Raw genomic sequence first — 21720 nt, forward strand, 5'->3', positions numbered from 1 at the left:
TATTCTGATAAAAGAAAAAGTAACATCGCGAATGACATTATCTTATGATATCAACAACTTGTTAAAATATTATTTTATCTTAAACGAGTTTTATCATTATGTCAATATATATTAATTACGAGTTAAGAAGCGTGAAAAAGTTAAATCGCATAAAAATATGAGTTTACCGATTTTTCTTCTTCATGATTGCAGATCGAACGCACCAGACCTTTATAACACTAGGTATATAACAAAATGACATAAAAATCGTTCAGATGATTTAAGGCGCGCCTAAAGGAAACCTTATAAAACCATAATGTTAGTGATGAAGTTCATAAAAATGCCGTTTCCTTATTAGAATTTCGGCTCGTTAGCAGAATCGTGTGTATTAATGAGAAACGCTATGAAGAAATTGAGTTTACGCTACTGTATTATACGTGAAGTAACAATAGCTCGTGTTTTAAATTCGCAGTTTGCGATTGCGATTACTTGGAATTCGCGCTTCTTTTTGTTTCGCGTTTTCATATCAATTTAAATATATTTACGTATGTGTCTGTGTTTAAAAAAACTCGTCAATAACTATAACGACTTAAGATACAACATTGAAATCGAAAGATATTATTATCGAACACTATGCAAAATATGACTTGTACGCTCGTCGTCTTTTTTGACACGTGCTTGCGATAATGTTTCTCTGAGCATATTTAGTGGATGCTTCACATTCAAATGTACAATAAAATATTTATAATAAAACAAATAATAAATAAATATAATTAACATTTACTTTCTTATAATAATCAAGAAGAATTCTCGCCATTTTTATTTATTGCAAATTTAGTGAAATTTTTTATCATATTTTATTCGAATTTATATTTTATCAATACCCAAGGTTTTAAATGCACAGAGAAAAACACGCAGAAGAGAGAGCCAAGCGGTTCTCACGTAATGCAGTCTCGTTCACGCATATGCAAATCACACACGAAATGAAGTAATTAATCGATCGCCCCCATTCGGCATTTTTATTTCGCGTCGTTTTGAGAATCGCGACGAGAAGTATAGATACTAATAATGCTCCAAGATGACGACGTCATGATACTTAATTATACGAGTCTGTATTCTTAATCGCGGTTACTGAAAAAACAGGCTATATCGCTCTCTGTTTTCTATCTAGACGATCTATTTAATGAACAATAAACGCGAGCAGATGATATCTGTGCTTGAAAGAATCATTTCTGGATTATTTTTCGCGTAAGCTTCTCTATTGCGGAATGTTTCGGACATGTTACTCCGATAAGTTCTTCAGTAAAAATTTAGGTAAAATGATGCAATATTGAAAGCCGACGTAGCAGCCATTGCAGCAGAAATAATTGTAATTGTGCGTAAGATATCTTTATATTTAAAACATTTAGATGGAATGGAATGACTAGACATAGGTTAAAGAAAAATTTTGAAATTCGGCCCCGATAATTCGAATGGAATAATTATGCCATTGTTACAACACGACGAAATAAAGACCGTCTTTCTTTATATTCCCCGAACGGATTTTAAACTTATCCGAAACAATTCTTCCTAACATGATACGAATGACGATGAATTCCGCAACAGGGACATTCACGAGGTCCAATTGTATTGTAATAATAATGTATCATAAAAAGCAAGTGTAATTTATTCAACGCTGTTTATCAGCAAAATTTGGCCGAAAATATAAAAAGCTCAAATTAACGAAGATCAATTCTTCGAGTTTTCACGCACCTCGTGGATTCTCTGTATGGCAAAGTGACTATAGACGAATGACCTAGGCTAACCGTCAATAGTGATTAATTATCATTATTTATATATATATACGTATATATATATATATATATATATATATATATTTTTTATATATAAAAAAGTGATGAAATCTTTGTAACTATCTACCATTTAACAGTGAAGACGTGTTTTACTCTCAATTTTTAGTTTTGCGAGTGAATGTACATTTCCCTCCCGATTAATGTTCACCTATATACTTCGCACTCGATCATTATTGATGCACTTTTCACTCCACGTCTTAATTGTTCCGTGCGTGTTGCGCAGCCACGTCCTCTTGCGCATTTCTTTTTTTAATTTTAACAGTGGTTTGCACATTATTTAGTGTGTATTTTATGTATAATACACGTACTACATATCGTAATTTATTCTTTTTTTTTTTTGTGCATAACTTGAAAGAGGCAGTATTCCTGACGGCTTCTCGTCGTCCATCGTAAAGCAAATCACGAAAGTGTCGTCGGCACATTCTTCACGTTTCTTCCCTTTCTTTTCTCCTTCCCCTCTTTTTTTTAACTACGCTAATGACGATTATTCCATAATTGAAATAGGACCCAACACCATGATCCCTTGAACCACTCGTTTTAACAGGGCACTAGTTTATCTTATTAATAATGTGTTCAGTAAAAAAAGGATTCGCACATTCGAAAATCAAAATGCAAAGAAAACATCGGGATAGTAAAATTATAAAATACGCAGATGTACGCATTTTTACGGAGGGAGAAAACAGAAAGCGAAGAAGCGGTAAAAAAAATAACGGAAACGCCACGTTTGATTCTTTTTCCAAGTACTTTTATTCACTTTGTATTCTTAAAGGCTCAAAAGAAAAAAAAGGTTGATTTCATCAGAGTTGTTTTCTCGCCGTTATTTTTCCTTCTGCATCGCAATTAATCTATTGTATGTGTTGTCATACTTTAAAAAAAGAAAAACAAATCAAAGAGTTAAAGCCGGCTTCCGCAACCTTGTTCACGCGAACAAGGAGACATTAAAAAAAATTTTTCGCTTACAAAGTTTCACCTGCTATTCTTCTTTCATTTTTGTTTGCCGTTAATATGACTAGAGGCTTAATAATTTGTCAAAATTTTGCATTACCCGTCGATAAAACTACTTTTTTTTCATATTTATACCAAGAGTAAGAAAAATTATATCGCTCCAGGCTTCAAGGTACAAAAAAGTCCTCTTGGTAAAGCCACGGAATCGCGAAATGCAAAAAGCACAGATCTGTTTCCATTAGTCTGCTAATTAAAGTCTCCTCTTCCTTCGTAATTCTCTGCTCTAAGATCATTCTTCTTCACACACGGACACTGTAAAGTTACGTTTGAAACAAAAGAAAAGCAATTGCTTTGATCTCACTTTTGTTTCTCACTTATAGCGTCCGGTTACGAGAATCGAACTTTGGAAGAATTCTTAATAATACAAAGAATCGAAGGAACAAGGATCTCCTCTTTCGAGACGGAGAAAGATCTTTTGCTCGTTTGATATCTAATAAGTATAAAGCATTATGTAAGCGAGATTAGTCGAAGAGTTATATATAAGTGTAAAAAAAGAATCGATTTTGCGAAATGTCAAATATTCGAGGTTTGAATATTGTTTCTTAAAAATCCTCGGAGATCTTACTGGTGCTCATTTGCTTTGTAGCCAGATTACATGCTTTGTTTCGCTGGGAAAGAAATTTTTTTTATAGTCGCTTTCCGGAATCCACGCCTTTCTCCTTCACATTCTCCGAGCTTCTGCCAGCTGGCAGTCGATACGTCGTAAAATTTCTATTAGGGTACACAACGACTTTTCTGACTCTTATATATACAAACTGCATATTTTTATTTTTATTTTAATCGTTCATACGATTTAAAAAATTAGAATATATTATATATGCACGGAATTTCTGTCGAATTGAAATGTTCGTTTCCCCTCGAGAATAAAAACAAAAACGCGACAATACGCAGTTAACTACAACTCACATAACTATACAAAATTTCTTACAAAAAAGAAATAAAAAAATGACTGCGTGGTTGCCGGAAGGCGATTGGACCATAATCCTGCGATATTGAAGAACCATCGATCTTAGGTACTTATATATTAAATATTAATAATTATAAATTACAATCATCGTTAATATTAATATTATAATCATTATCATTAATATTATTATTTTAAATGCATACACAGTTTCAACATCTATTTCCGACAAAAAAAAGGACAGAACAGACGAGGAAAGAAGGGGAGGAGAGGAAAATAATGAAAGCGTGAAAAAGGGAGGGATATAGAGCTTAAAAGCTATCGAAAAAGTACAAATACGAGTTTACGAAAGAGGCCGTGACAAAGAAAACGCGATGAGGGAGGAAACGTAGGTGTAAAAAAAAAATGAACGAGAAGTTTAGTCTCGTGGCCCTTTCCTTTAACCCGTGATTCTTTGGGTCCTATTTCAAAGGAACTTTCAGCACGACTCTTTCGATCGAGAGCACGTGCCCGCCTTTTGGTTGGCGCTGAATCGATAATGGGAGGAGATACGGGACTCCACCGAGACGACGGTCGGAGATTAATTCTTTCTCTCCTTCTCGCCGTTGCCATAATCAGGAGTAATTGGAGAGAGGGCGGGAGCAGGGTTAGGGTATAGACACTACAAACTAAACGATTACACATTACATTAAACGTACTTGACACTTTACGCTGGCCCGTCGTTTCACGCGCTCATAATTTTATCGTACTGCGGACGAAACTCGATACTTGGTCTATTTCTTCCGTTTCTAATCCGTCGCTCCTTATATTTCCTACGATTCTCGTCGTACGTGAGCCAACAACGTTTCGATAAATTATTCCGCATTGCGAATTATTTACTTGAAGGAGCGACACGATATTCAACGTCCACGTTTTATCCGCGCGTCTCGTGTCTCGGTTTTCTTTTTTTTTTTTTTTTTTTTTGATTGGCAATGGACCGCGCGCCTTTCGCCCACGTTCGCACGCTCTCATAGTTTCCGTTCGCTCTTTTACAACACGCTCAGTCACTCTAGCATTCACAAAAACGCAGGCGCAGGGCGGCCTATGGCAGAAGGTCTATACAAAATAAATAACGATACATCTACCAAATTAATAATCGAGGGGATCGTGTAGTAATAATAGTATAATAGTTGTAATGGTGCAAAGTCGGCGTATTATCGTGGTAAGAAAAGTGATCTCATCTCTCTCTCTCTCTCTCTCTTTTTTTTTTTTCCCCCCTCGATGTTCGAGGGCGAAGCTCGCGTGACGAATGTGTGTGATTCGTATGTGTCTCGAGGCTGTTTGTGAACGGTTCGCGCTTTTCCTCCTTCATTTTATTCGCTCACTCGTTTTCGTGTGCAGGTGTACGAAATTCGCGTCGTGAATCTCTATCGATACACGTGTGCGTTCAGTGTGCGTCGTGTGACTCGAACGGTATCATTGCGGGATTATCGTAACTTTGGCTGCTCGTCCTTTCATTTCCGAATTGCGGCGCAACATTTTAATCGCGTATATTACCCGATATAATCTCGTCTCGTGCCGTGAGAAAAGCAACTCGCAGCCAACTGCCAGAGCAGCCATTGGCGGCGCCTCCTCGGCAGTGAACGCTTGAAATCTTGGTTCGGGCTGTAAATCTCTCGACACGATCGTCGGCGCGAGATTGTCGTTCGTCCTTCAAACTTCGGAATCCTCGACTGGGACTACCCTCGTGGGAAAAGAACTATCAAGGTGTAGAACAGCACGTGCCTCTCAAAGATTCGCGAAGTCCCTGAGAAAGGGGAGGAGAAAAAGAAAGTGCGCGCTCAATGCCACAGAGGAATCTTGACGACAGTCAAGACCTTGCTCGTACTTGCGTCTCGCCCTTCGTCGCGCGCTCTTTTACCGCGATGTATCTTCGTATTCGACCTTACTCGAATCAATTCTTCCTAGAAGCGTTGATATTCGTGGTCCTTGTCGCCGACTTTACCGCGTCGCCAGGTCAAGTCAACTACAATGCGCCTGTCGCGAAAGTCTTTTTTACCACCACAATCCAAAACGTTCTTGAAATCGCCGCCGCTGTCGTAGATCTTCTTGCGGTCGTAATTGTTGTTGTTGCTTCTACTGCTGCCGCTACTACTGTTAATCTGGTATCCAAAGTTTCTGATCAGCGTCAACTCCGGTGAACCTGGCGGTTTATTCGCCAGCGTCGTGGCTGCTGGCACGCCGACTTGCTCGGTGGTCAAATGGTGATACTTGATTCTTATGCTGTAAGCTGGTTGACTGTAGTTGGTTCTTTGAAGAAACGTCTTGGGAGGAACCCCAAGTTAGTTCCAAATGCGTAGGAACGAATCCCAGGAGCCCGTCGCTACCGCCATGCCGTCTTCCGTAACGCCGAGGCAAGACACGCGATTATCATGCCCAGCGAGGATTCCTACAAAATAGAATTAATAGCAAACATTTTTTTAAGGCAATGAGAACAACGTTATCCCGTATTAACGTCGTTGAAAATAGCAAACTCAGAGAAAAATGAGAGAAGAGCCTCGAACGAAATCTCTCTTCTCTCTCTTGAGGAGAATATTGCTCGCGAAATACCGATTAATTAACCTACCAGCTCGCTCCGTCTTCATGGAATCCCAGACGTTGCAGTTGAAATCGTCGTAGCCCGCCAGCAATAATCTACCGCTCTTGCTGAAAGCTACGCTGGTGATGCCGCAAATAATATTGTCGTGACTGTACATCGCGAGTTCCTGGTCCGCCCTGATATCGAAGAGTCTGCAGGTCGCATCGTCCGAGCCTGTCGCGAAAGCGTATCCATTCGGGAAGAACTGTAAATAATACATCGAAATGGTCAAATAATGAACTCTTTTGAAAAAAAAAAAAACAATAGTGCTTTCGTTAATTATATCTCACCGTGACGGCATTTATGTCACTCTCGTGGCCCGGGAAAGTCTGCTTGCAAGAACCCTCCCGAATGTCCCACAACTTCGCACTGGCGTCGCACGCACCAGACACAAAAGTGCGCGTGTCCGGCGCCAACGACAGGGACATTACGTCGCCAGTGTGCCCGATGAACGAGGTGCACTGTTGACCGGTCTCGATGTCCCATAGAGCACTAGATCAGAAATTCGGCATTCTAATACGCTCCACGTAGATAATCTTCATAAATGGATTCTTCAGGAAAGAGTCTTGAGGATTGCACTTCACGGTGAAAGGAATTTGGAATAAGGAGTGGAGAGAAATGAGGTACTTTAAGGATTTCAATACATTTTTATTAAACTTTCATTTCATTCGTCATAATAATTTTCAGTTTTTTATCTACAATGCACTTGAAAATTATATTACATTTGCATTAAAAAATGTAAAAAAGACATGAAAGTATGCAATTTAAATTTTATTCTATGTATTAAGACTTTAAATACTTTTTAATTAAAAATTTTATTATTCTACTATTATATTTTAGAAAAATAGAATGTGAGGGATTACAGGATGTTGGATTCATAGATTCAGGATATTTTTCTATCACGCACGTATGAGAATTCTCAATCATCTAATTCTGAAATTTTCAATTAATATTTACCAAGACATGTCGCCGGAGCTGGTGACGATTTGGTTGTCGTCGTAGAATCGACAGCAGGACAAATAGCCAGTATGTCCTGGAAGCTCCCTGCTCACCCGGACATTCCCTTCCCTAGTTTTAAGACTATAGATGGAACAGATATTGTCCAGCCCACCGCACGCTACGTAACTACCGGAGGGCGCGTATGCACAAGTCATTACCCATGAGGATCGCAATGGGATCGCGTGAACCTTATTGGTGGTATAACTATCCCAAACGATCAATTTGCCATCTTGCGACGCGGAGACTAGATTCCTATGTACGAGAAACAGAAGATATGCTAGTAAAAATTCTGTAACGAGATGGAAAGCTTCCTCTACCTTAAAATACAACTTTCTATAATTTTCGAATTTCACAGTTAATTAAAAAAAAAAAAAAAAAAAAAAACAAAAAAAAAGACAAACATTCATTAATCTCTGTAAATATCTATAATATATTTTCTTGAATCCTCTTCCATCAAACAATTAACTGACAAAATTTAATTTTCGTTGAAACGGCCAATATTTTCAGATATTAATGCGTATGTCAGGAAATATTAATGCACATGTCATCAGATACTAATGTGTATGTCATCTAATCATGTCTGCACATCTAACGTCATACCTCGAGTCACTTCCCCAGTGCATCGCATAAATCTTAGCTAAATGACCGCGAAGCGTACGTCTTGTACGCATTTGTATGCGACCGATAGGTTCCATGCCCGATGTGGCCTGGGCCAAGGTCGTGTCGCATGCTGCTTTCCTGGCATCCTGCGGCATGAGATCACATGCAAATTTGTAAACTTACGTCGATATCTATTTCTTGCATTTAATCTCTAACAGACGCGTGATGTTCGCAATAAACGCGATAAGGAAAAGACCGTCTTATTGCATGCAATTATTCATTAGTCGCGCAAAAATATGATAAGAAATCTTATCTGTACTGTTTATCCGTACTGTATATTCAGCAATAATTAGAGCTTTAAGATTTTATGTCGAAGCAATATTCTAATAAGTATTCTAATCAACATTCTAATCAGAAAATGCCGGTAATAAATATATATTTGTCGCAATATATTTTGCATTCCAAATTTAATACACGTTCAAGAAATATACTGATTTTACATAAACATATTTATGATCGTAATACTTTTAAATGAACAAGAAAAAAATGCAGAAAAAGTAGAAATATATTTAAATTGTTTAGTATCGTGAAAATTTAATAAATTTTGTATAAAAATTTTATTTAATGTTATATTAATACACAAATTCGAAACGCGAAAGGTCTAACAATGTTCACGACTAAGTATGTTGCTGAATTAAACAAAATCCTAAAATTCCTATGAATTTCAGGGAATTAGGAAAAGGAAATTACGGATCAAGGAAAAAGATTCCGGTTGGAATTGTCGACGGTGCTCGCGTGCCTTTATTCGATATTATGCGATATTATGCTGCAATTCTGTCTTTGAGTTGACCTTTAAGATCGGATCATAATGCAGTAGTACTTAAAGTGACTTAATAGTGTATATTGAATATATAACTCCTTACCTTCATATACGTATATATACATACAGAGTATATTAAAAATATATATAAGGTCATTATTAATAATGATTATAATTTCTAAAATAAGACCGTGTGCTAATTTGCAATTCGTTTTCTATAAATAAATTTTAATCGTAACTTACCGTAAAATCAATGTTGAAATTTTTACTTTCCAATAAAGTTTCGAGTAAATAAATGTTACTGATAAAAAAAATCAGTAATAAAAGTGAAAAATATCAATCAATATTAAATATAAATAATATACAATTACTTTTTATTAATTAGAAAACTATTTTAGTAATCATGGTGTAAATATTATTGCAACGCACATTGGCGGTTTTATTTAATAAATAACGGTGCAGAAAGACCGCACGCGTCATGAACAATTAGCAAACAAGGCCGATAGCATATTCCTTTTATCGTAAGCGCATATTTCCGCGCACACCGTGCGAGCGCGTGCATTTATAAAAGGGGTGGGGAGGGAGGGAAAGAAGAAAGAGAGGCGAATACATCGAGAGAAGAAACAAGACATGAAGTGAGGGAAAGAGGGATGGTGGCGTATTGATCAGAGGAGCGACGGTTATGCCGCGCCCTACCACCACCACACACTACTACCACCGCTAGCTAGTTCTATATCCTCACTATACGGAAAGCCCATTCGCCATGGACGGCAATCTTTCGTCGGTAAAAATTTACCATACCAGCGATTTACGATACCAGCATTAACATTAAATATGAAGATCAGAAGAAAGTCATAAAAATTGCAGATTCTGGCGCAATAGAAGTTAAGTCTATCAGATCAGATTTTCTCACTTAAATATTATGAAGTTGTCGCATCGTACAATTTCCGATGCATCTGTGTGATATTCGTGTCGCAATCGCAAATAATATCACAAGTTTCAATAAACGCAATTCGAGACAAGCAAGAGCAAGATTCGTGAAAAATTTGTCATAAGATTTCTTTCAAAATTTCAGTTAAAAATGGTAATTCCAATCTCGAAGCAGTGAGACGAGTGGTTAACGCAATACTTTTGAGTACTTACCCGAATAGCATTCTTCAGCGTCTCCGCCTCCTGACGAAGGCTGTCGAGTTCGTTCATGGTTTCTGGTTGATGATGCACGAAGCTTATGAGTGCCCGTTAGCGGGGCTGAGATAAGTCGCGCGTGCGAGGGGGGCTGATGGGGGGGGGGCTCCCTCCTCCCGTCGGAGAGGATTCAGAACGTAATTCCTATGGTGATGACGGATAGCGGCGCCTCCTGCGTGCGGTGTTTAATCTCTCGCGCGAGGAAGGGTTAGTCGCGGGGTCGGTGTCACGCCGTCAGCGGCTTTTTTGACAACCGGTGGCGGATGCTCCCGAGCTTACCACCCCCGTAAGGCAGGGTGAGAAGTGAAAGAAAAGATAGATTAGGATAAGAGTGAAGTCCGTGCCTCCTCCCAACCAAGTCGGAGCTACCACCAGCCTCTCCCGGCACCGCCTCCTCGCCTCCTGCTTTCGCTTCCGCCGTTACCACCGGAACCAAAGCCAGACCACAGCTGACTCCTCCGCCCCGCGCGCCAGCTTTGACACTTCCCGACGAGACCGTTGCCACCTCTGAAACACAAACGATCAAATTGATCAGTCACAACTGATTACAATAAGATAAATTATTAAATCCTATCATCGGGGAATCCTACATGTAATAACTTGTGCATGCTTTATTTCAATTCGACATATGTACGAAACCCGACAGTGTGCACTGTCTCTTTCTGCACGATATTGTCCTTACTTTCGATCAAATTGGCAAAAAAAAACGTACGAAATTATTTAACCGCGTTATCAAACCGTGTAAAACATGCCACCGTCAGTCAGTTCACCGTGCAAAGGTGTATACTCGAGAAAAATATTGATAAAGAAAACATTGAGATGCTAAATTAGCGACGATTCCATCTGTCGCATGCGATACCACAAATATTAAACAGAACGTTGCATTTCATGTGAGTGTTTCACGTTTTTCCGCGAGTCGAGAACGAGCAGACTGCATACCGAAGGCAAACGTCATCCAAGAGTTACCGCGGCTTCTTAATGACTGTAATAGATAACCGCGTCGACTTTGCACGCAGCACACAGTATGGTCTTATGCACGCCTAGTATTGCAAAAATCTACATACGCTCGTGAAGAAAGTGTAAAACGTTAAACATCATAAAAACATCGTCAAAGATCTTAAATATTTACGATAGTGATGAACTAGAAACCTGCAACTTAAATATGTTTGTTATATTGTCGCTTGGCTCGTCTCGCTCACTAATTGGCACGTGTGCCGCTTTTGAGCGTAACGCGCCAGTGAAAATAAATAGTTATTTCCAGACGCACATTAATTCGTATCGCGTATTAAAAAAGACACTATTTTATCGCGAAAGAGAGAGAGAGAAAGAGAGAGAGAGTAGCATAAATCAATTAAATTGGAACTTCCACTGCATTAATAACACGCGCTCATCTTTCTTAAGAAATGAACACTGCGCATAGAGAAAAAGATAATTCTAATTAAAAAGCATGTTGTTATTGAAAAGAAGAGTCGTTTCGTCATTGATATAACACAGAATGCTCACGCTCAAAACTTTGATTAAAATAATCACATCATTCTACGTTAATTCAAGAATGTTCACATGCACATATATCGATGCCTTATCACATGCACGTATATCGACGCATACTAAGTAAAGAAAAACAAAATATAATTATCGGTTCGCTAAAAATATTTTGGCTGTACCGCGCGGGTAGATATTTTTATCACGACCTCTCTCCCGAGTTCTCTCACTCAACTCGGGATTCGAGTTCTCGTCAGCGTGACTTTTCCTCGAGAGAAACGTCAGCCGCGACGTACATTGCCGTCACAACGACGACGACGAGCGATCGGTCGACACCGGTATAACTAGTTATTGCAACGTAATATCGAGATACTCGGAAAACCGATAATTGACTGAAAAGTGTTGACACGTTTGCCATTTCTATTCTAGATAAGTTACCGATTTTTGCCGTTTATTTTTATTGGAAAAATAGACATTCTATTTTTTTTTAATATCGTCAAAAGTAATAAACTGATATGTTGATAGGAAATAATTTTATATATAAATATTTGCTATTTTTGGAGAAAATTGCTGTATTTAGCGGTTCTAACTTTTTATTTTTTCATTTATGAAAATATGTAGAACCGATTGTAAATCTGAATAAAATTAATTTTAATTTCTATTAACATTTATTTTGCATAAACAACGAATTAAAAATACACTCGTATGTAAAGTACGTCTTTTACGTCAGCGAGATAAAATAACAGATTAAGAATTCAAGAATGATGATTATTCTCATTTCAAGCGATATTTTTAGATGCATAAATTAATAAATCTCCAAGTTTTACTGACATCGAAGACTCTCAGAGTTCTCCTTGTGTTGAGAACAAACATTCCGAAATACAATGTATCTCTAAGAGATTACAAAGATTTTTTCTACCGTTTTATACAAACTAGCATAACTGATCCCGTTCAAATAGTCACGGGCACGAGAATACGCGGCGCGTGCTTGCGTCCTTCACCTCCGCAAGATCTCGCGACCCGGGGAAATCGAGGGTTGTCGATCCAACGCGAGGTGTTCTCATTTTCCAGAGAGAGCCGGCAAGAGCCACGTTCGGCGCAAGCGCAAGTGCAACCGGAAAATTATAGCTTTTCTAACTAGCATAACGTGTATAATCTGATCTATCCAAGTATTTGTAATAAAAATTTTGTATTGACTATGTGATCTAAATGAAAAAGTAAGAAGCAGCACGATTACGTGGAAAAATTTTCGCACTTATAAATCTTTGTGAATAGATCAAACAAATTGCTTAATTATTGATTAAATCATCTTATCGTCAAAGAGAGAGAAGCTGTTCTTTATTACAATAAAATAAACTGTCACAGAAAAAATTCAACTTTAACATCAATCGAAGAAAAAAGATAATAGCAACAAAAGATTCGTCGTCGTCATTTTCAAAAAAATTAACGTGTAAATAAGAAAAAAATAAATTAATAAAGTCGAAAAATATTAGATCACTTATAATCTTCCAAAAGAACCAAAGTATTACTTATAAAATCGATTTATGTATTCGACATTTTACCCTGTTTCTCCTAAAGATTCTTATCAAGAAATGAAGAAGTAAAAAATGCGCATGTTGGCCAAGATGCAGTTTTATCGTTAAAACGCAACGCGAGAACATTATCAATGAATAATTAACGACTGTCGTGTGCGATAGAATCTCGGCCGAAATACGAAGGCCGGCGAATCCCGAGGCTTTCGCGCGTTATCGATAATGAGAAAGGGCGCTATTGACAACGAGGGAGAACGCGGACGACGTCACATAGTATCGCTTTTCCGCTTTTCCCCGGCACCGAACGCCATTGTCTCGGCTAACTAACAGCGAGCAGCCGAGAATCTCGCGGCGGCTTCGATCGTCGAGCAAAAAAAGAAAAAAAAAAAAAAAAAAGAGAGGCGACGACGTCCTCGCCTACGAAGCCGTCGAGGCGGAAAGGCGGAGGTTCACACGCATCGATGAAACTCACTCGCTCCGTCCCACCGTCACCGCCACTGCTGTCAGAGGAGCGTCATCGAGCCCGCGGCGGCATAACCTCTCCTGTTCCTCGCGATAGGGCCACCACCACCACCACCACCACCAGCACCACCGGGTCGAAGCGGACGTACAGCCCCGTCAGAAGCGCTATCGCTCGTCACCGCCAGGTTGCGCCCGTCGACACGCGAATCGCGCGAGGAAAACTGCCCTCCGGCAGTGGAAAAACGCCGGAAAATCTCGAGATGCTCAGCTCACCGTCGCTGCGAGCCAACCGGCGAAACCAACCCCGCGATTTCGATCCTATTTTCCCGGATTTCTGCTGCCGTTGGTGCCACTTCGGAACCAGTGGATTTCGCAAGAAACACTTCGGGGAACACCACGCAAAGGGAACACGCACGCACGCGAGCTTTTGCCTTTTCCACCGCGTTCTGCACACGACCGTGGAAGCGGCGAGACGAATCGATGAACGTGTCGTGCGGCTTGCCCCACTCGCCGTTCCGTCACTCTTTCTCTCTCTTTCTCTTCCAACCCGCACACCCAATGCGCCTTCGGCTCACTCTCTCGCACCGACGTCTGATTCGCTTGCTCTCACTACGGAGAGATCCTGCACAAGTACGCGGACGCGGAAGAAACGAGCGTCAATCGGCCACGGATTTGCGATCGGGACGAGGGAGCCGGCACAACGCGCGGTCCGTACTCCTCGACGGAAGAGACTTCTCGAACCACACCCAAGGAAGGACGTGGTTTCGAGAGAAGGCCGACCGGGAGGACGAACTGTCGGGAGGTGGGAGAGACGACGCTGGCGCCACGGCGCCCTCGTACCGACGGCCCGATCACCCGGCATCGAGAGGACGCCGTCGTCGTTCCGGACGACAGGTTGCTCCTCGAGCTGCTGTTGCTGAAGCCGGCCGGCAACGATCATCAGTAACTCAATAATCATCCGTAAAAAAAGGACGAAACTGCCTGCTCAATCGCCACAATGTACTTAACAGAATCAAAAAGATGTGTGATTATTATAAATATTTTAATACCTCGTTACATTATTAGAAGAAATGACAAAAAATTAAAGAAAGCTGTGGATAAAGCACGATCAGTCGCGACGAGAGATAACTGATAATGATACTAACTGCTGTGACTGACGTATCGCGCGATCAGAGATGTGATAACAATCGAAGCTGCGATTACGAACGTAGTTTAGCCTTGAATCAACATTGGTCAATCACCGTATCCAGGAAGCAGAGCTGGTCCAAATCGATACTATCATTCAAAATAGCTCGTTGTATCGTGGCTGACAGATGGCATCGTGCCAAGCCTCAGTCAGCGACAGTCAACGGCGGATCAAACGCGGATCTTTGAATGGCGAAGCGATTGTTTTTCTCGCGGTGCAGAGAAAAACGTATAAAAGAATCACCTCCCGTCTAATTATTCATAATAAACCGAGTTCTAACAATTATCGCAACGTCATTATAAATTTGTTATCAATTAGTCAACTTTCATTCAGATAAAATTGTAAAACTCTTGAAGCAAAGCAAAGATCGATTCTTTACGCTTCGGTGCAATTCAACCCTAAAACTAGACGCTCATTAATAACTTTTTGCTATCGTTCTTAAATTCACACACTCAGAGAGCCAGGCTTTATCCACTTGAGAGTCGACTATCCGTTGCTGACAACAGCAACAGGCATCTTCAATAAAAACGCAGCAAAATCCAAAGTGATTCTTAATTGCGTGCGTCACGAAATTTATCGATAAACGTTCCCGGGATTAAGCGCGACAAACACTCGAGTCTAACGGAAGAGTCGTCTATTATCGAATTCCCTAAGCCGTCTCCCTTCGGCGGCCTCCCGGATGCGCGAATGGGAGCAACAGTTGAGCCGCGCGGGTCAACGTCCAACGCGATTTCGCTCTCTCGCTCTCTCGTTTTCTCCGGTCTCTCTGTGTCGCGGTTCGGCTGTACACAACCGCGAAGCTGCCAAGTATGCCACACCGAATGCGTATCCCGCCAATGTCTTTGGCAAGTGATTCTTTAGGGCACTGGGATAAAAAGTGGCCAGCGAACGCGCGCCGACAGTTGGTCGACAGACCGGCGGATTCGTCGACATCGCACCTGTCGAGGGAGCTACCCAACGGTTCCGCCTACTTGAGTAATCGTTCTATGGCTTGCCATCCTCATGTCCGGTAAGCTAGCAACAAGCTTGTCAAACTTTTGTGCCGTAATTTTACTCGAGCCAATGTCAATTATAATTTAATTTACGGTACCCGATCTTCGCCGTTGTGTGATAACTCAATTGACTTCTCTCCGTATTTAACATCTAAAATCTACCAGATTTCTCTCAACAGATCAAAGTTAATAACAGATACCGAGAAACTGTGATCCGTTCTCGAAATTAAATTTTACACGTTACATGATTCGTTAATTTACACTCACACCATAGAAAGCTGAACGTTTCACTTTGGCACGGAATCATCGACGTCTTAAAATACATCGTGACGCAAGCGCATCGATCGATCGATCGATCAAGGCTTCGCGTGAGATGTGACCAGCGCCCGTTTGCTTTTTTCGAGCATGTTTTTTTCAGTAGCATTGTCCGTCGCACCAAAATAGCGAGATAGAGAAATGAAATACAGGCTTGAGTCATCGAATCCTACACGGAGGACAGAAACGGCGCAGTGCAGGCGAGACGCGAGAAAAGGGAGAGAGAGAGGGAGAGAGAAGAGTACAGGTGAATGACGTCAGGAGGTAGGTCATGACGTCAGAAAGTAACCTGGAACAGGCCGCGTGGCGTTACTGGTTGCCCGCTAATTTTCTAGACACTGAGGGAGCCGAAGACGTCCTCGTTTCTATATTAGGACCTAATGCAATATCTAACTGGGATGCTCTTTTTTTAAACGTGTCATCGCGTCACGCAAGGAGAACCAACTCTTGCGGACGATAAAAAATTTGATTATATTAAAAAAAGCAGCAGATGAATGCGCGTGGGACTCCCGATTGGTCGCATGCGAGGCAACTGGACCGTGTTAAATTACATTCAATACACTGCCTGGTATATAATATTGATCGTACAGCCTCGACATCAATGAACGGCATTTATGCTGAGCAAGCGTGGTTCTGCGCTAGAAAATGGAATCACCGGTGCTACTTTTATGAATGAAAATAGTGTCACGAGAGAAGAAAGTCCGACCGACGACTTTCGCGATGAGCAGAATTCCCACTAATCGGGCAGGCAGAAAGAACTTGTCAGTTGAATTTGCACAAATTTACGACGGATTAAATCCGGCGATAACCGCATCCCGGTGGTTTTATCGCAACCGAATACGCTGCAGAACTTCGTGTTAAGCCCTGTCCTAGTTTAACGCAGTCGCATGACGTCATTAAACGCGCCAAGAAGAATCGTTTACCGCATAAAGTGCATCTAAACAATTTTTTTTTTTCAAGAGTCAGCAGTGTCCCAGTTTTGTTCCTAATTTGTATTAATGTGACACGTGTAAAAATGTGCAAGTAGCACACGATTTAAATTAAATTTCACCGCAGAGAGGAAATTGACAAATTAACTGCTAAACTAAGAAGTCAATTTTATGTTACTCCACTCATTTTTTCGCCGTCTAGTTTGAATAGTTATCTCCAACAGAAGGGACGATATCTCGGCAGCGGGCAAAGAGAGAGAAAACGAAAGGGAGATAAAGAGAAAAGGACACAGGGAGATGGAACAGGACGCGAGCATGTGGGAGGGAAGAGGGCTGGCGGTAGGGTGACCAAAGAGGGGTTCAACGGCGAGACACATCATCCAGCTCGAATACGTTGACCCTTTCGCATTAGCTAAGTAGCGCGACCTACTAACCGTTCCGTAGAACGTGATCACTATTAAGGGGCTCCGACGGGTGTTTTCTATCGAAGAGATACATCTGCACAAAGCCGCCGCCGTTCGGTGCACGTGACGTTATCCGCCGCGATGAAATTATAGGAAACCACACGCGAGTAGAGCAACTTCGGATCAGTTTAACTTCCTACGCAAGTATTGCCACAAGCCGGGTACAATGTTCCCTTTGCAATACGAAAGATACACACGCGAATCAAAACGATCATTGTACTTTTGTGAAATAGAACTCCAAGATTATAGAAGTTAATTAAATTTGCTAAAGACTGTTCACACGACGTCCTAGGAATGTCCTGGAATGTAATTAAAAGCTAAAACCTGAATCTAGAATTAAAAGAGCTAATTTATCCAAGAAGAATTCACGATTCTACGAATCGTGTAAAAGAATATAAGGTGACCTGTAATTGTGTGCTGATGAGCATGATTGTGCGAAGCACCCGTGAGACTTTTCTCTTGTTAAACGCAACGTTCCTGCGATCTCGTAAGAATTGAGAAACTTGAGTGATTTATCACGGCAATTGATTCCTAGTCCAGCCCGAGTATCGATAACAGAGATATCATCGCCAACGTGTTTCGAGTAGAACGCTATCAATTGAGCTTAAGACGCCACTTGTCTTCAGCGCGCGCGACAACTTTATATTCCGAAGCAATTAAAGCCGATTAAGACAGCTGCGGTCGACAATTGGTCGGCCAATCGCGAAGCGGAATATAACGCGTAGCAAGAAGTTTTTTCTCCATTATCCCGCCGAGACGTCGCCTAACGTGTTCTCTCGTCTGTTACGTCAAACTAAGCCGCCAGTAATCCCGTCATGACACCTGATAACGCGCGACGTCGGACTATCTATTATTGCCCGTCTAACTTTCCATTTATTATTTTCGGCTCCGCTTATTGCAATCATTAGCCCACGAACATGTCGTTGAAGAATTATTATTCGAAGAATATTAGAGATAGTTCTTTTAAAAATCGTGAGTCGCGTGCCGCGCTTTCTTCTCGTTATCGCTTCCTACGCCCATCTAGTTTACATGAGTCAGATGGACGTAAAAGAAACGGTCGTTAAAAATTCGCGATAACAGCTACTGAAAGAAAACATTATCTGTCCTGATGATTCTTCCATCGAAGAAATGTTTTCAGGAATTTCCGTGCTGTCAAAAAGACAACAAAATAATTAATGGTTTAAAAAAATGTGTTAAAATAACAAATACGTAATTTAATTTAAATTATTTAAATGTGACTTAATATAAACTTCCTTAATTAGAGAAGTCGTTTGCGCTATAAAAAATATTGATTGATGAAATAAAGTTCAATAAATATGACATTTAAAGCTAATATAAATCAAATGTTAAGAATCAGTTGTTATGTAAGAAAATTCAGAGACTACGTTGTATCACGTTTTTTTCTCAGAATTAATATCTCGCAAAAAATGCAATAGAAGTTACAAGTTATTATAATTAATCTTAGCACGGTGAAACAAACACCCAATTAGTTACGCTATAACTATCTTGCATTCTTACTTACGAGTTGATTCTTACCTACGTTAACGTAAACAAATTAAACGACATCGACATTGCTAATTTCACTGCAAAATTTAATCAAACAGAATACTTTCGATGCGTTCAGCTCTTGTGAAAAACAATGGATCTTTTGTGTTATGACGTTCGCGTTTCTTACTACACGAAAATCTAGCTTGCGGGTTGCACCAAAGAGGTGCGAACTTTGTTTTCACGAGGGCCTCGTATATTATGCAAGACGACTCGCGTTACGCGCATTGTGCGCCGCGAGATAACCCGAGTCGTCGTCAAACAAACGTCACGAGCTTCGCCGAAGGAAAACCGGTGCGTCCAGACGTGCAAACATTCCCGTTGAAGACGAGAGTATCGATGCTCAATCGTATCGTACCTCTTGGCATGAATATGTTATACAAGCTACATTATAACACCGTTTAATAACTTTAAGATTTTTTAAATTTAATATAAAAATATGAAGTGTGATTCGTTTTCAGAGAATTAGTTATTCGATTACATAAATTGAAACCTTGAATAATTTCTTCAATTGACAGCAATACTAGCATCAACACCAATTTTCAAAGATTAATGCTGTTTCGAATAATTTATGAAGATTGTAGCAATTTAACAAGTATAAAAAAATGAGACAACATACGAGATGGCAAGTTGAAATCCTTCATAAAAATCCTTCATAAAAATCCTTCATAAAAATCCTTCAACGAGGAAAGTCTCTGGATACGCAGGAAGAGTCTCGTTATCGCTCTTGAACCGGCTCTGACTCATTGCAGTCGAGCCGGTATGCTCTTTTTTTAAACCTTTGAAATACATGTATCGCGAGTCGGCTCCAATCTTGTGGAAGCCTGCCCCAATCAATGATTCCATCAATAATGCATCCAGACTCGCGCCGTAATCGCGACGGTCGATCTATTTCCGGCGTACTCACTGACGGCCGCAGCGTGCTAATCGACGTCGGTGAAACCGTTCCCCTCGAATACGCGAGCAGAAAGTGGTGTCATGAATGTAGCGCCACGATGTAGCGTTACGACAGACAAGGTGAATTCGACGTGACGTTATGATAATCGTACACCTGGCGATGAAGAATACCGCAATGCATATAAAGTTACATCAATTGTGAACAACTCAGGGCGTGCGCGTCGTTTCTGAATCTTCACGCATCACGGCTATTGATAAAAATCTAAAACTATATGTTTATTGATTAATTTACCTATCGAGTGAGCTATTATTAATATTTTAATTTTACGTTTAACCTTTCACACATGTAAAACAGGTTAGAGATGCCAAACTGTTCTGAGTCATAATGCATGAATAGCTAAATAAGATGCGGACGTCTTGAGTTCTTCAAAATTAATACAACTTCATGTATGTATGCAAATTCATGTATTTCCAATGTCAGAAATATTTTACGCAACTACCTTCGGATCAAACTTTCTCATCGAATCTTACTTCTAGATTTTCATGTTTTATGATTGTTGTTTCGCAATAAAATTAATAATGTTTCTTCGGAATTTATCAATCTAACAATTCTACAAATGTTTGATGTAGCGTTAAAATGATAGGATTGATAGATATTGCACGAAAGAACGCTGACATCTATGTTGAACCACCAATCATAATGCTCAAGTAGTCTACATGTAATGCTCGATGTAACATTTTGATCTGAAAGCAGCTGCCTTTAGCGGGAAGGCATTTTTGACGTTGTGTGTACATAAGAGCGGATTTTGCGCGACGTAAAGCGGGGACTTGTCGGCACCGGTAGTGCGTAGTTTTAACGACGTATTCCTCAGGGCCACCCTCGCGACGAAATCGGCGCTGTGTCGCCGGGAGAACCGGCGGGGCAGCGTGCGATCGAAATAACGGCAAGTGGAGAGATTTTGACAGAGTAGGCTTAGGCGGTAGCCATGATGGTTTTCTCGGCGGCTAACGGCGAAGGGCCGGGCGGCTCGGTCAGAAAGCGGCGCATCCGGAAGTCGTGAAAAGCCCGGAATACAGAATTCCAATGTTACATACCTGGAGCTCCCGGATGGAGCTGCGATCGTTGCGATTCCCGGCTTTGACGCTACGGCCGCTCTGCTATCCCTCTCTCTCTCTCTCTCTATCTCTCTCTCTCTCTCTTTCTCTCACTCCTTTCGCACTCGCTCTTTCTGATCTTCCTCGTTCTCGGCTCTCACATCGATGACTATGCACTTTCCTTGTCACTCTCCGTCTCGAATACCGGACACGGTCAACTCGAGTTTGCTCGCTCTACCTTTTCGTAGGCGGATCACCACTATCGCACCCGTCGCTTCCTTTAAGGTTAACCGCCGCGACGGGTACCGCGACGACGACGGCGATGTTCGGCGGATACCGCGACTACGCGAACGTTACCGCGACAGCGACGAGCTGAGCCGGGGCACACGATACGCCACGCTTCAACGTCTCGAAATGCACGACGGGCGACGTTCGGACGTCGGCGATTGTTTTCATTCGACGACACACGATACTCGGCACGAACGAAGCAAACGGAGCTGCTGCTGCTCCTTCACGGCTCTGGCGGGCGGCAGGCAGGGCGGGGCTCCGTGCTCCGACTCTCGTGAACCCCGTACGACCGCGAGCTGCAGCGCCGGCCACCGATGATTGTCGAGTGACGTCGATAGAGGCCGACACGACATCTTCAGTTTCAAAATGGACACGACGACTCTGTTTCGGCAAGTTCGTTCCGCGATCGCGTTTTTCTCTTGAATTTCCGGTTAATTGCGCGAGTGTTACGGCAGAAAAAAAGTGCCCGCACGATGGTGTCCCACATCAGCTTGATGCGAGAGACGAGAGGAGGCTGGCAGAAATCTATCCGGCACCGGCAGATTCAAAGGTAAGTACAGCGATACATATA

At 41.2% G+C, this 21720-nt stretch overlaps 2 protein-coding genes across 3 annotated transcripts in view; one reads left to right on the top strand and one right to left on the bottom strand.

The window, feature by feature from the left end:
- Nucleotides 1-4678: 4678 nt before the first annotated feature.
- Gbeta13F (guanine nucleotide-binding protein subunit beta-1) lies at nucleotides 4679-21409 on the bottom strand. 2 transcript variants are annotated; one of them, XM_012362947.2, is made up of 7 exons: nucleotides 20862-21409; nucleotides 9921-10469; nucleotides 7958-8103; nucleotides 7316-7609; nucleotides 6649-6850; nucleotides 6347-6563; nucleotides 4679-6169 (listed from the first exon to the last, which is right to left on the bottom strand). In XM_012362947.2, exons 2-7 carry the CDS (start codon nucleotides 9975-9977, stop codon nucleotides 6063-6065), a joined length of 1023 nt encoding a protein of 340 aa, XP_012218370.1. In that variant the 5' UTR covers nucleotides 9978-10469; nucleotides 20862-21409; the 3' UTR covers nucleotides 4679-6062. The 2 variants fall into 2 exon arrangements, with proteins under 2 accessions (XP_012218370.1, XP_012218371.1); XM_012362948.2 differs by lacking the exon at nucleotides 20862-21409 and adding an exon at nucleotides 13449-14195.
- Nucleotides 21410-21565: 156 nt separating this feature from the next.
- The window catches only part of sei (seizure), a 103566-nt gene continuing 103411 nt past the window's right edge, over nucleotides 21566-21720 (top strand). The window contains exon 1 of the mRNA XM_067351631.1: nucleotides 21566-21699. The gene's annotated coding sequence lies outside the window, so the exon portion shown is untranslated. The remainder of the gene's footprint in view (nucleotides 21700-21720) is intronic.

Source organism: Linepithema humile, chromosome 3, assembly GCF_040581485.1.
Source record: "Linepithema humile isolate Giens D197 chromosome 3, Lhum_UNIL_v1.0, whole genome shotgun sequence".
NCBI classification, from domain to species: Eukaryota; Metazoa; Arthropoda; class Insecta; order Hymenoptera; family Formicidae; genus Linepithema; species Linepithema humile.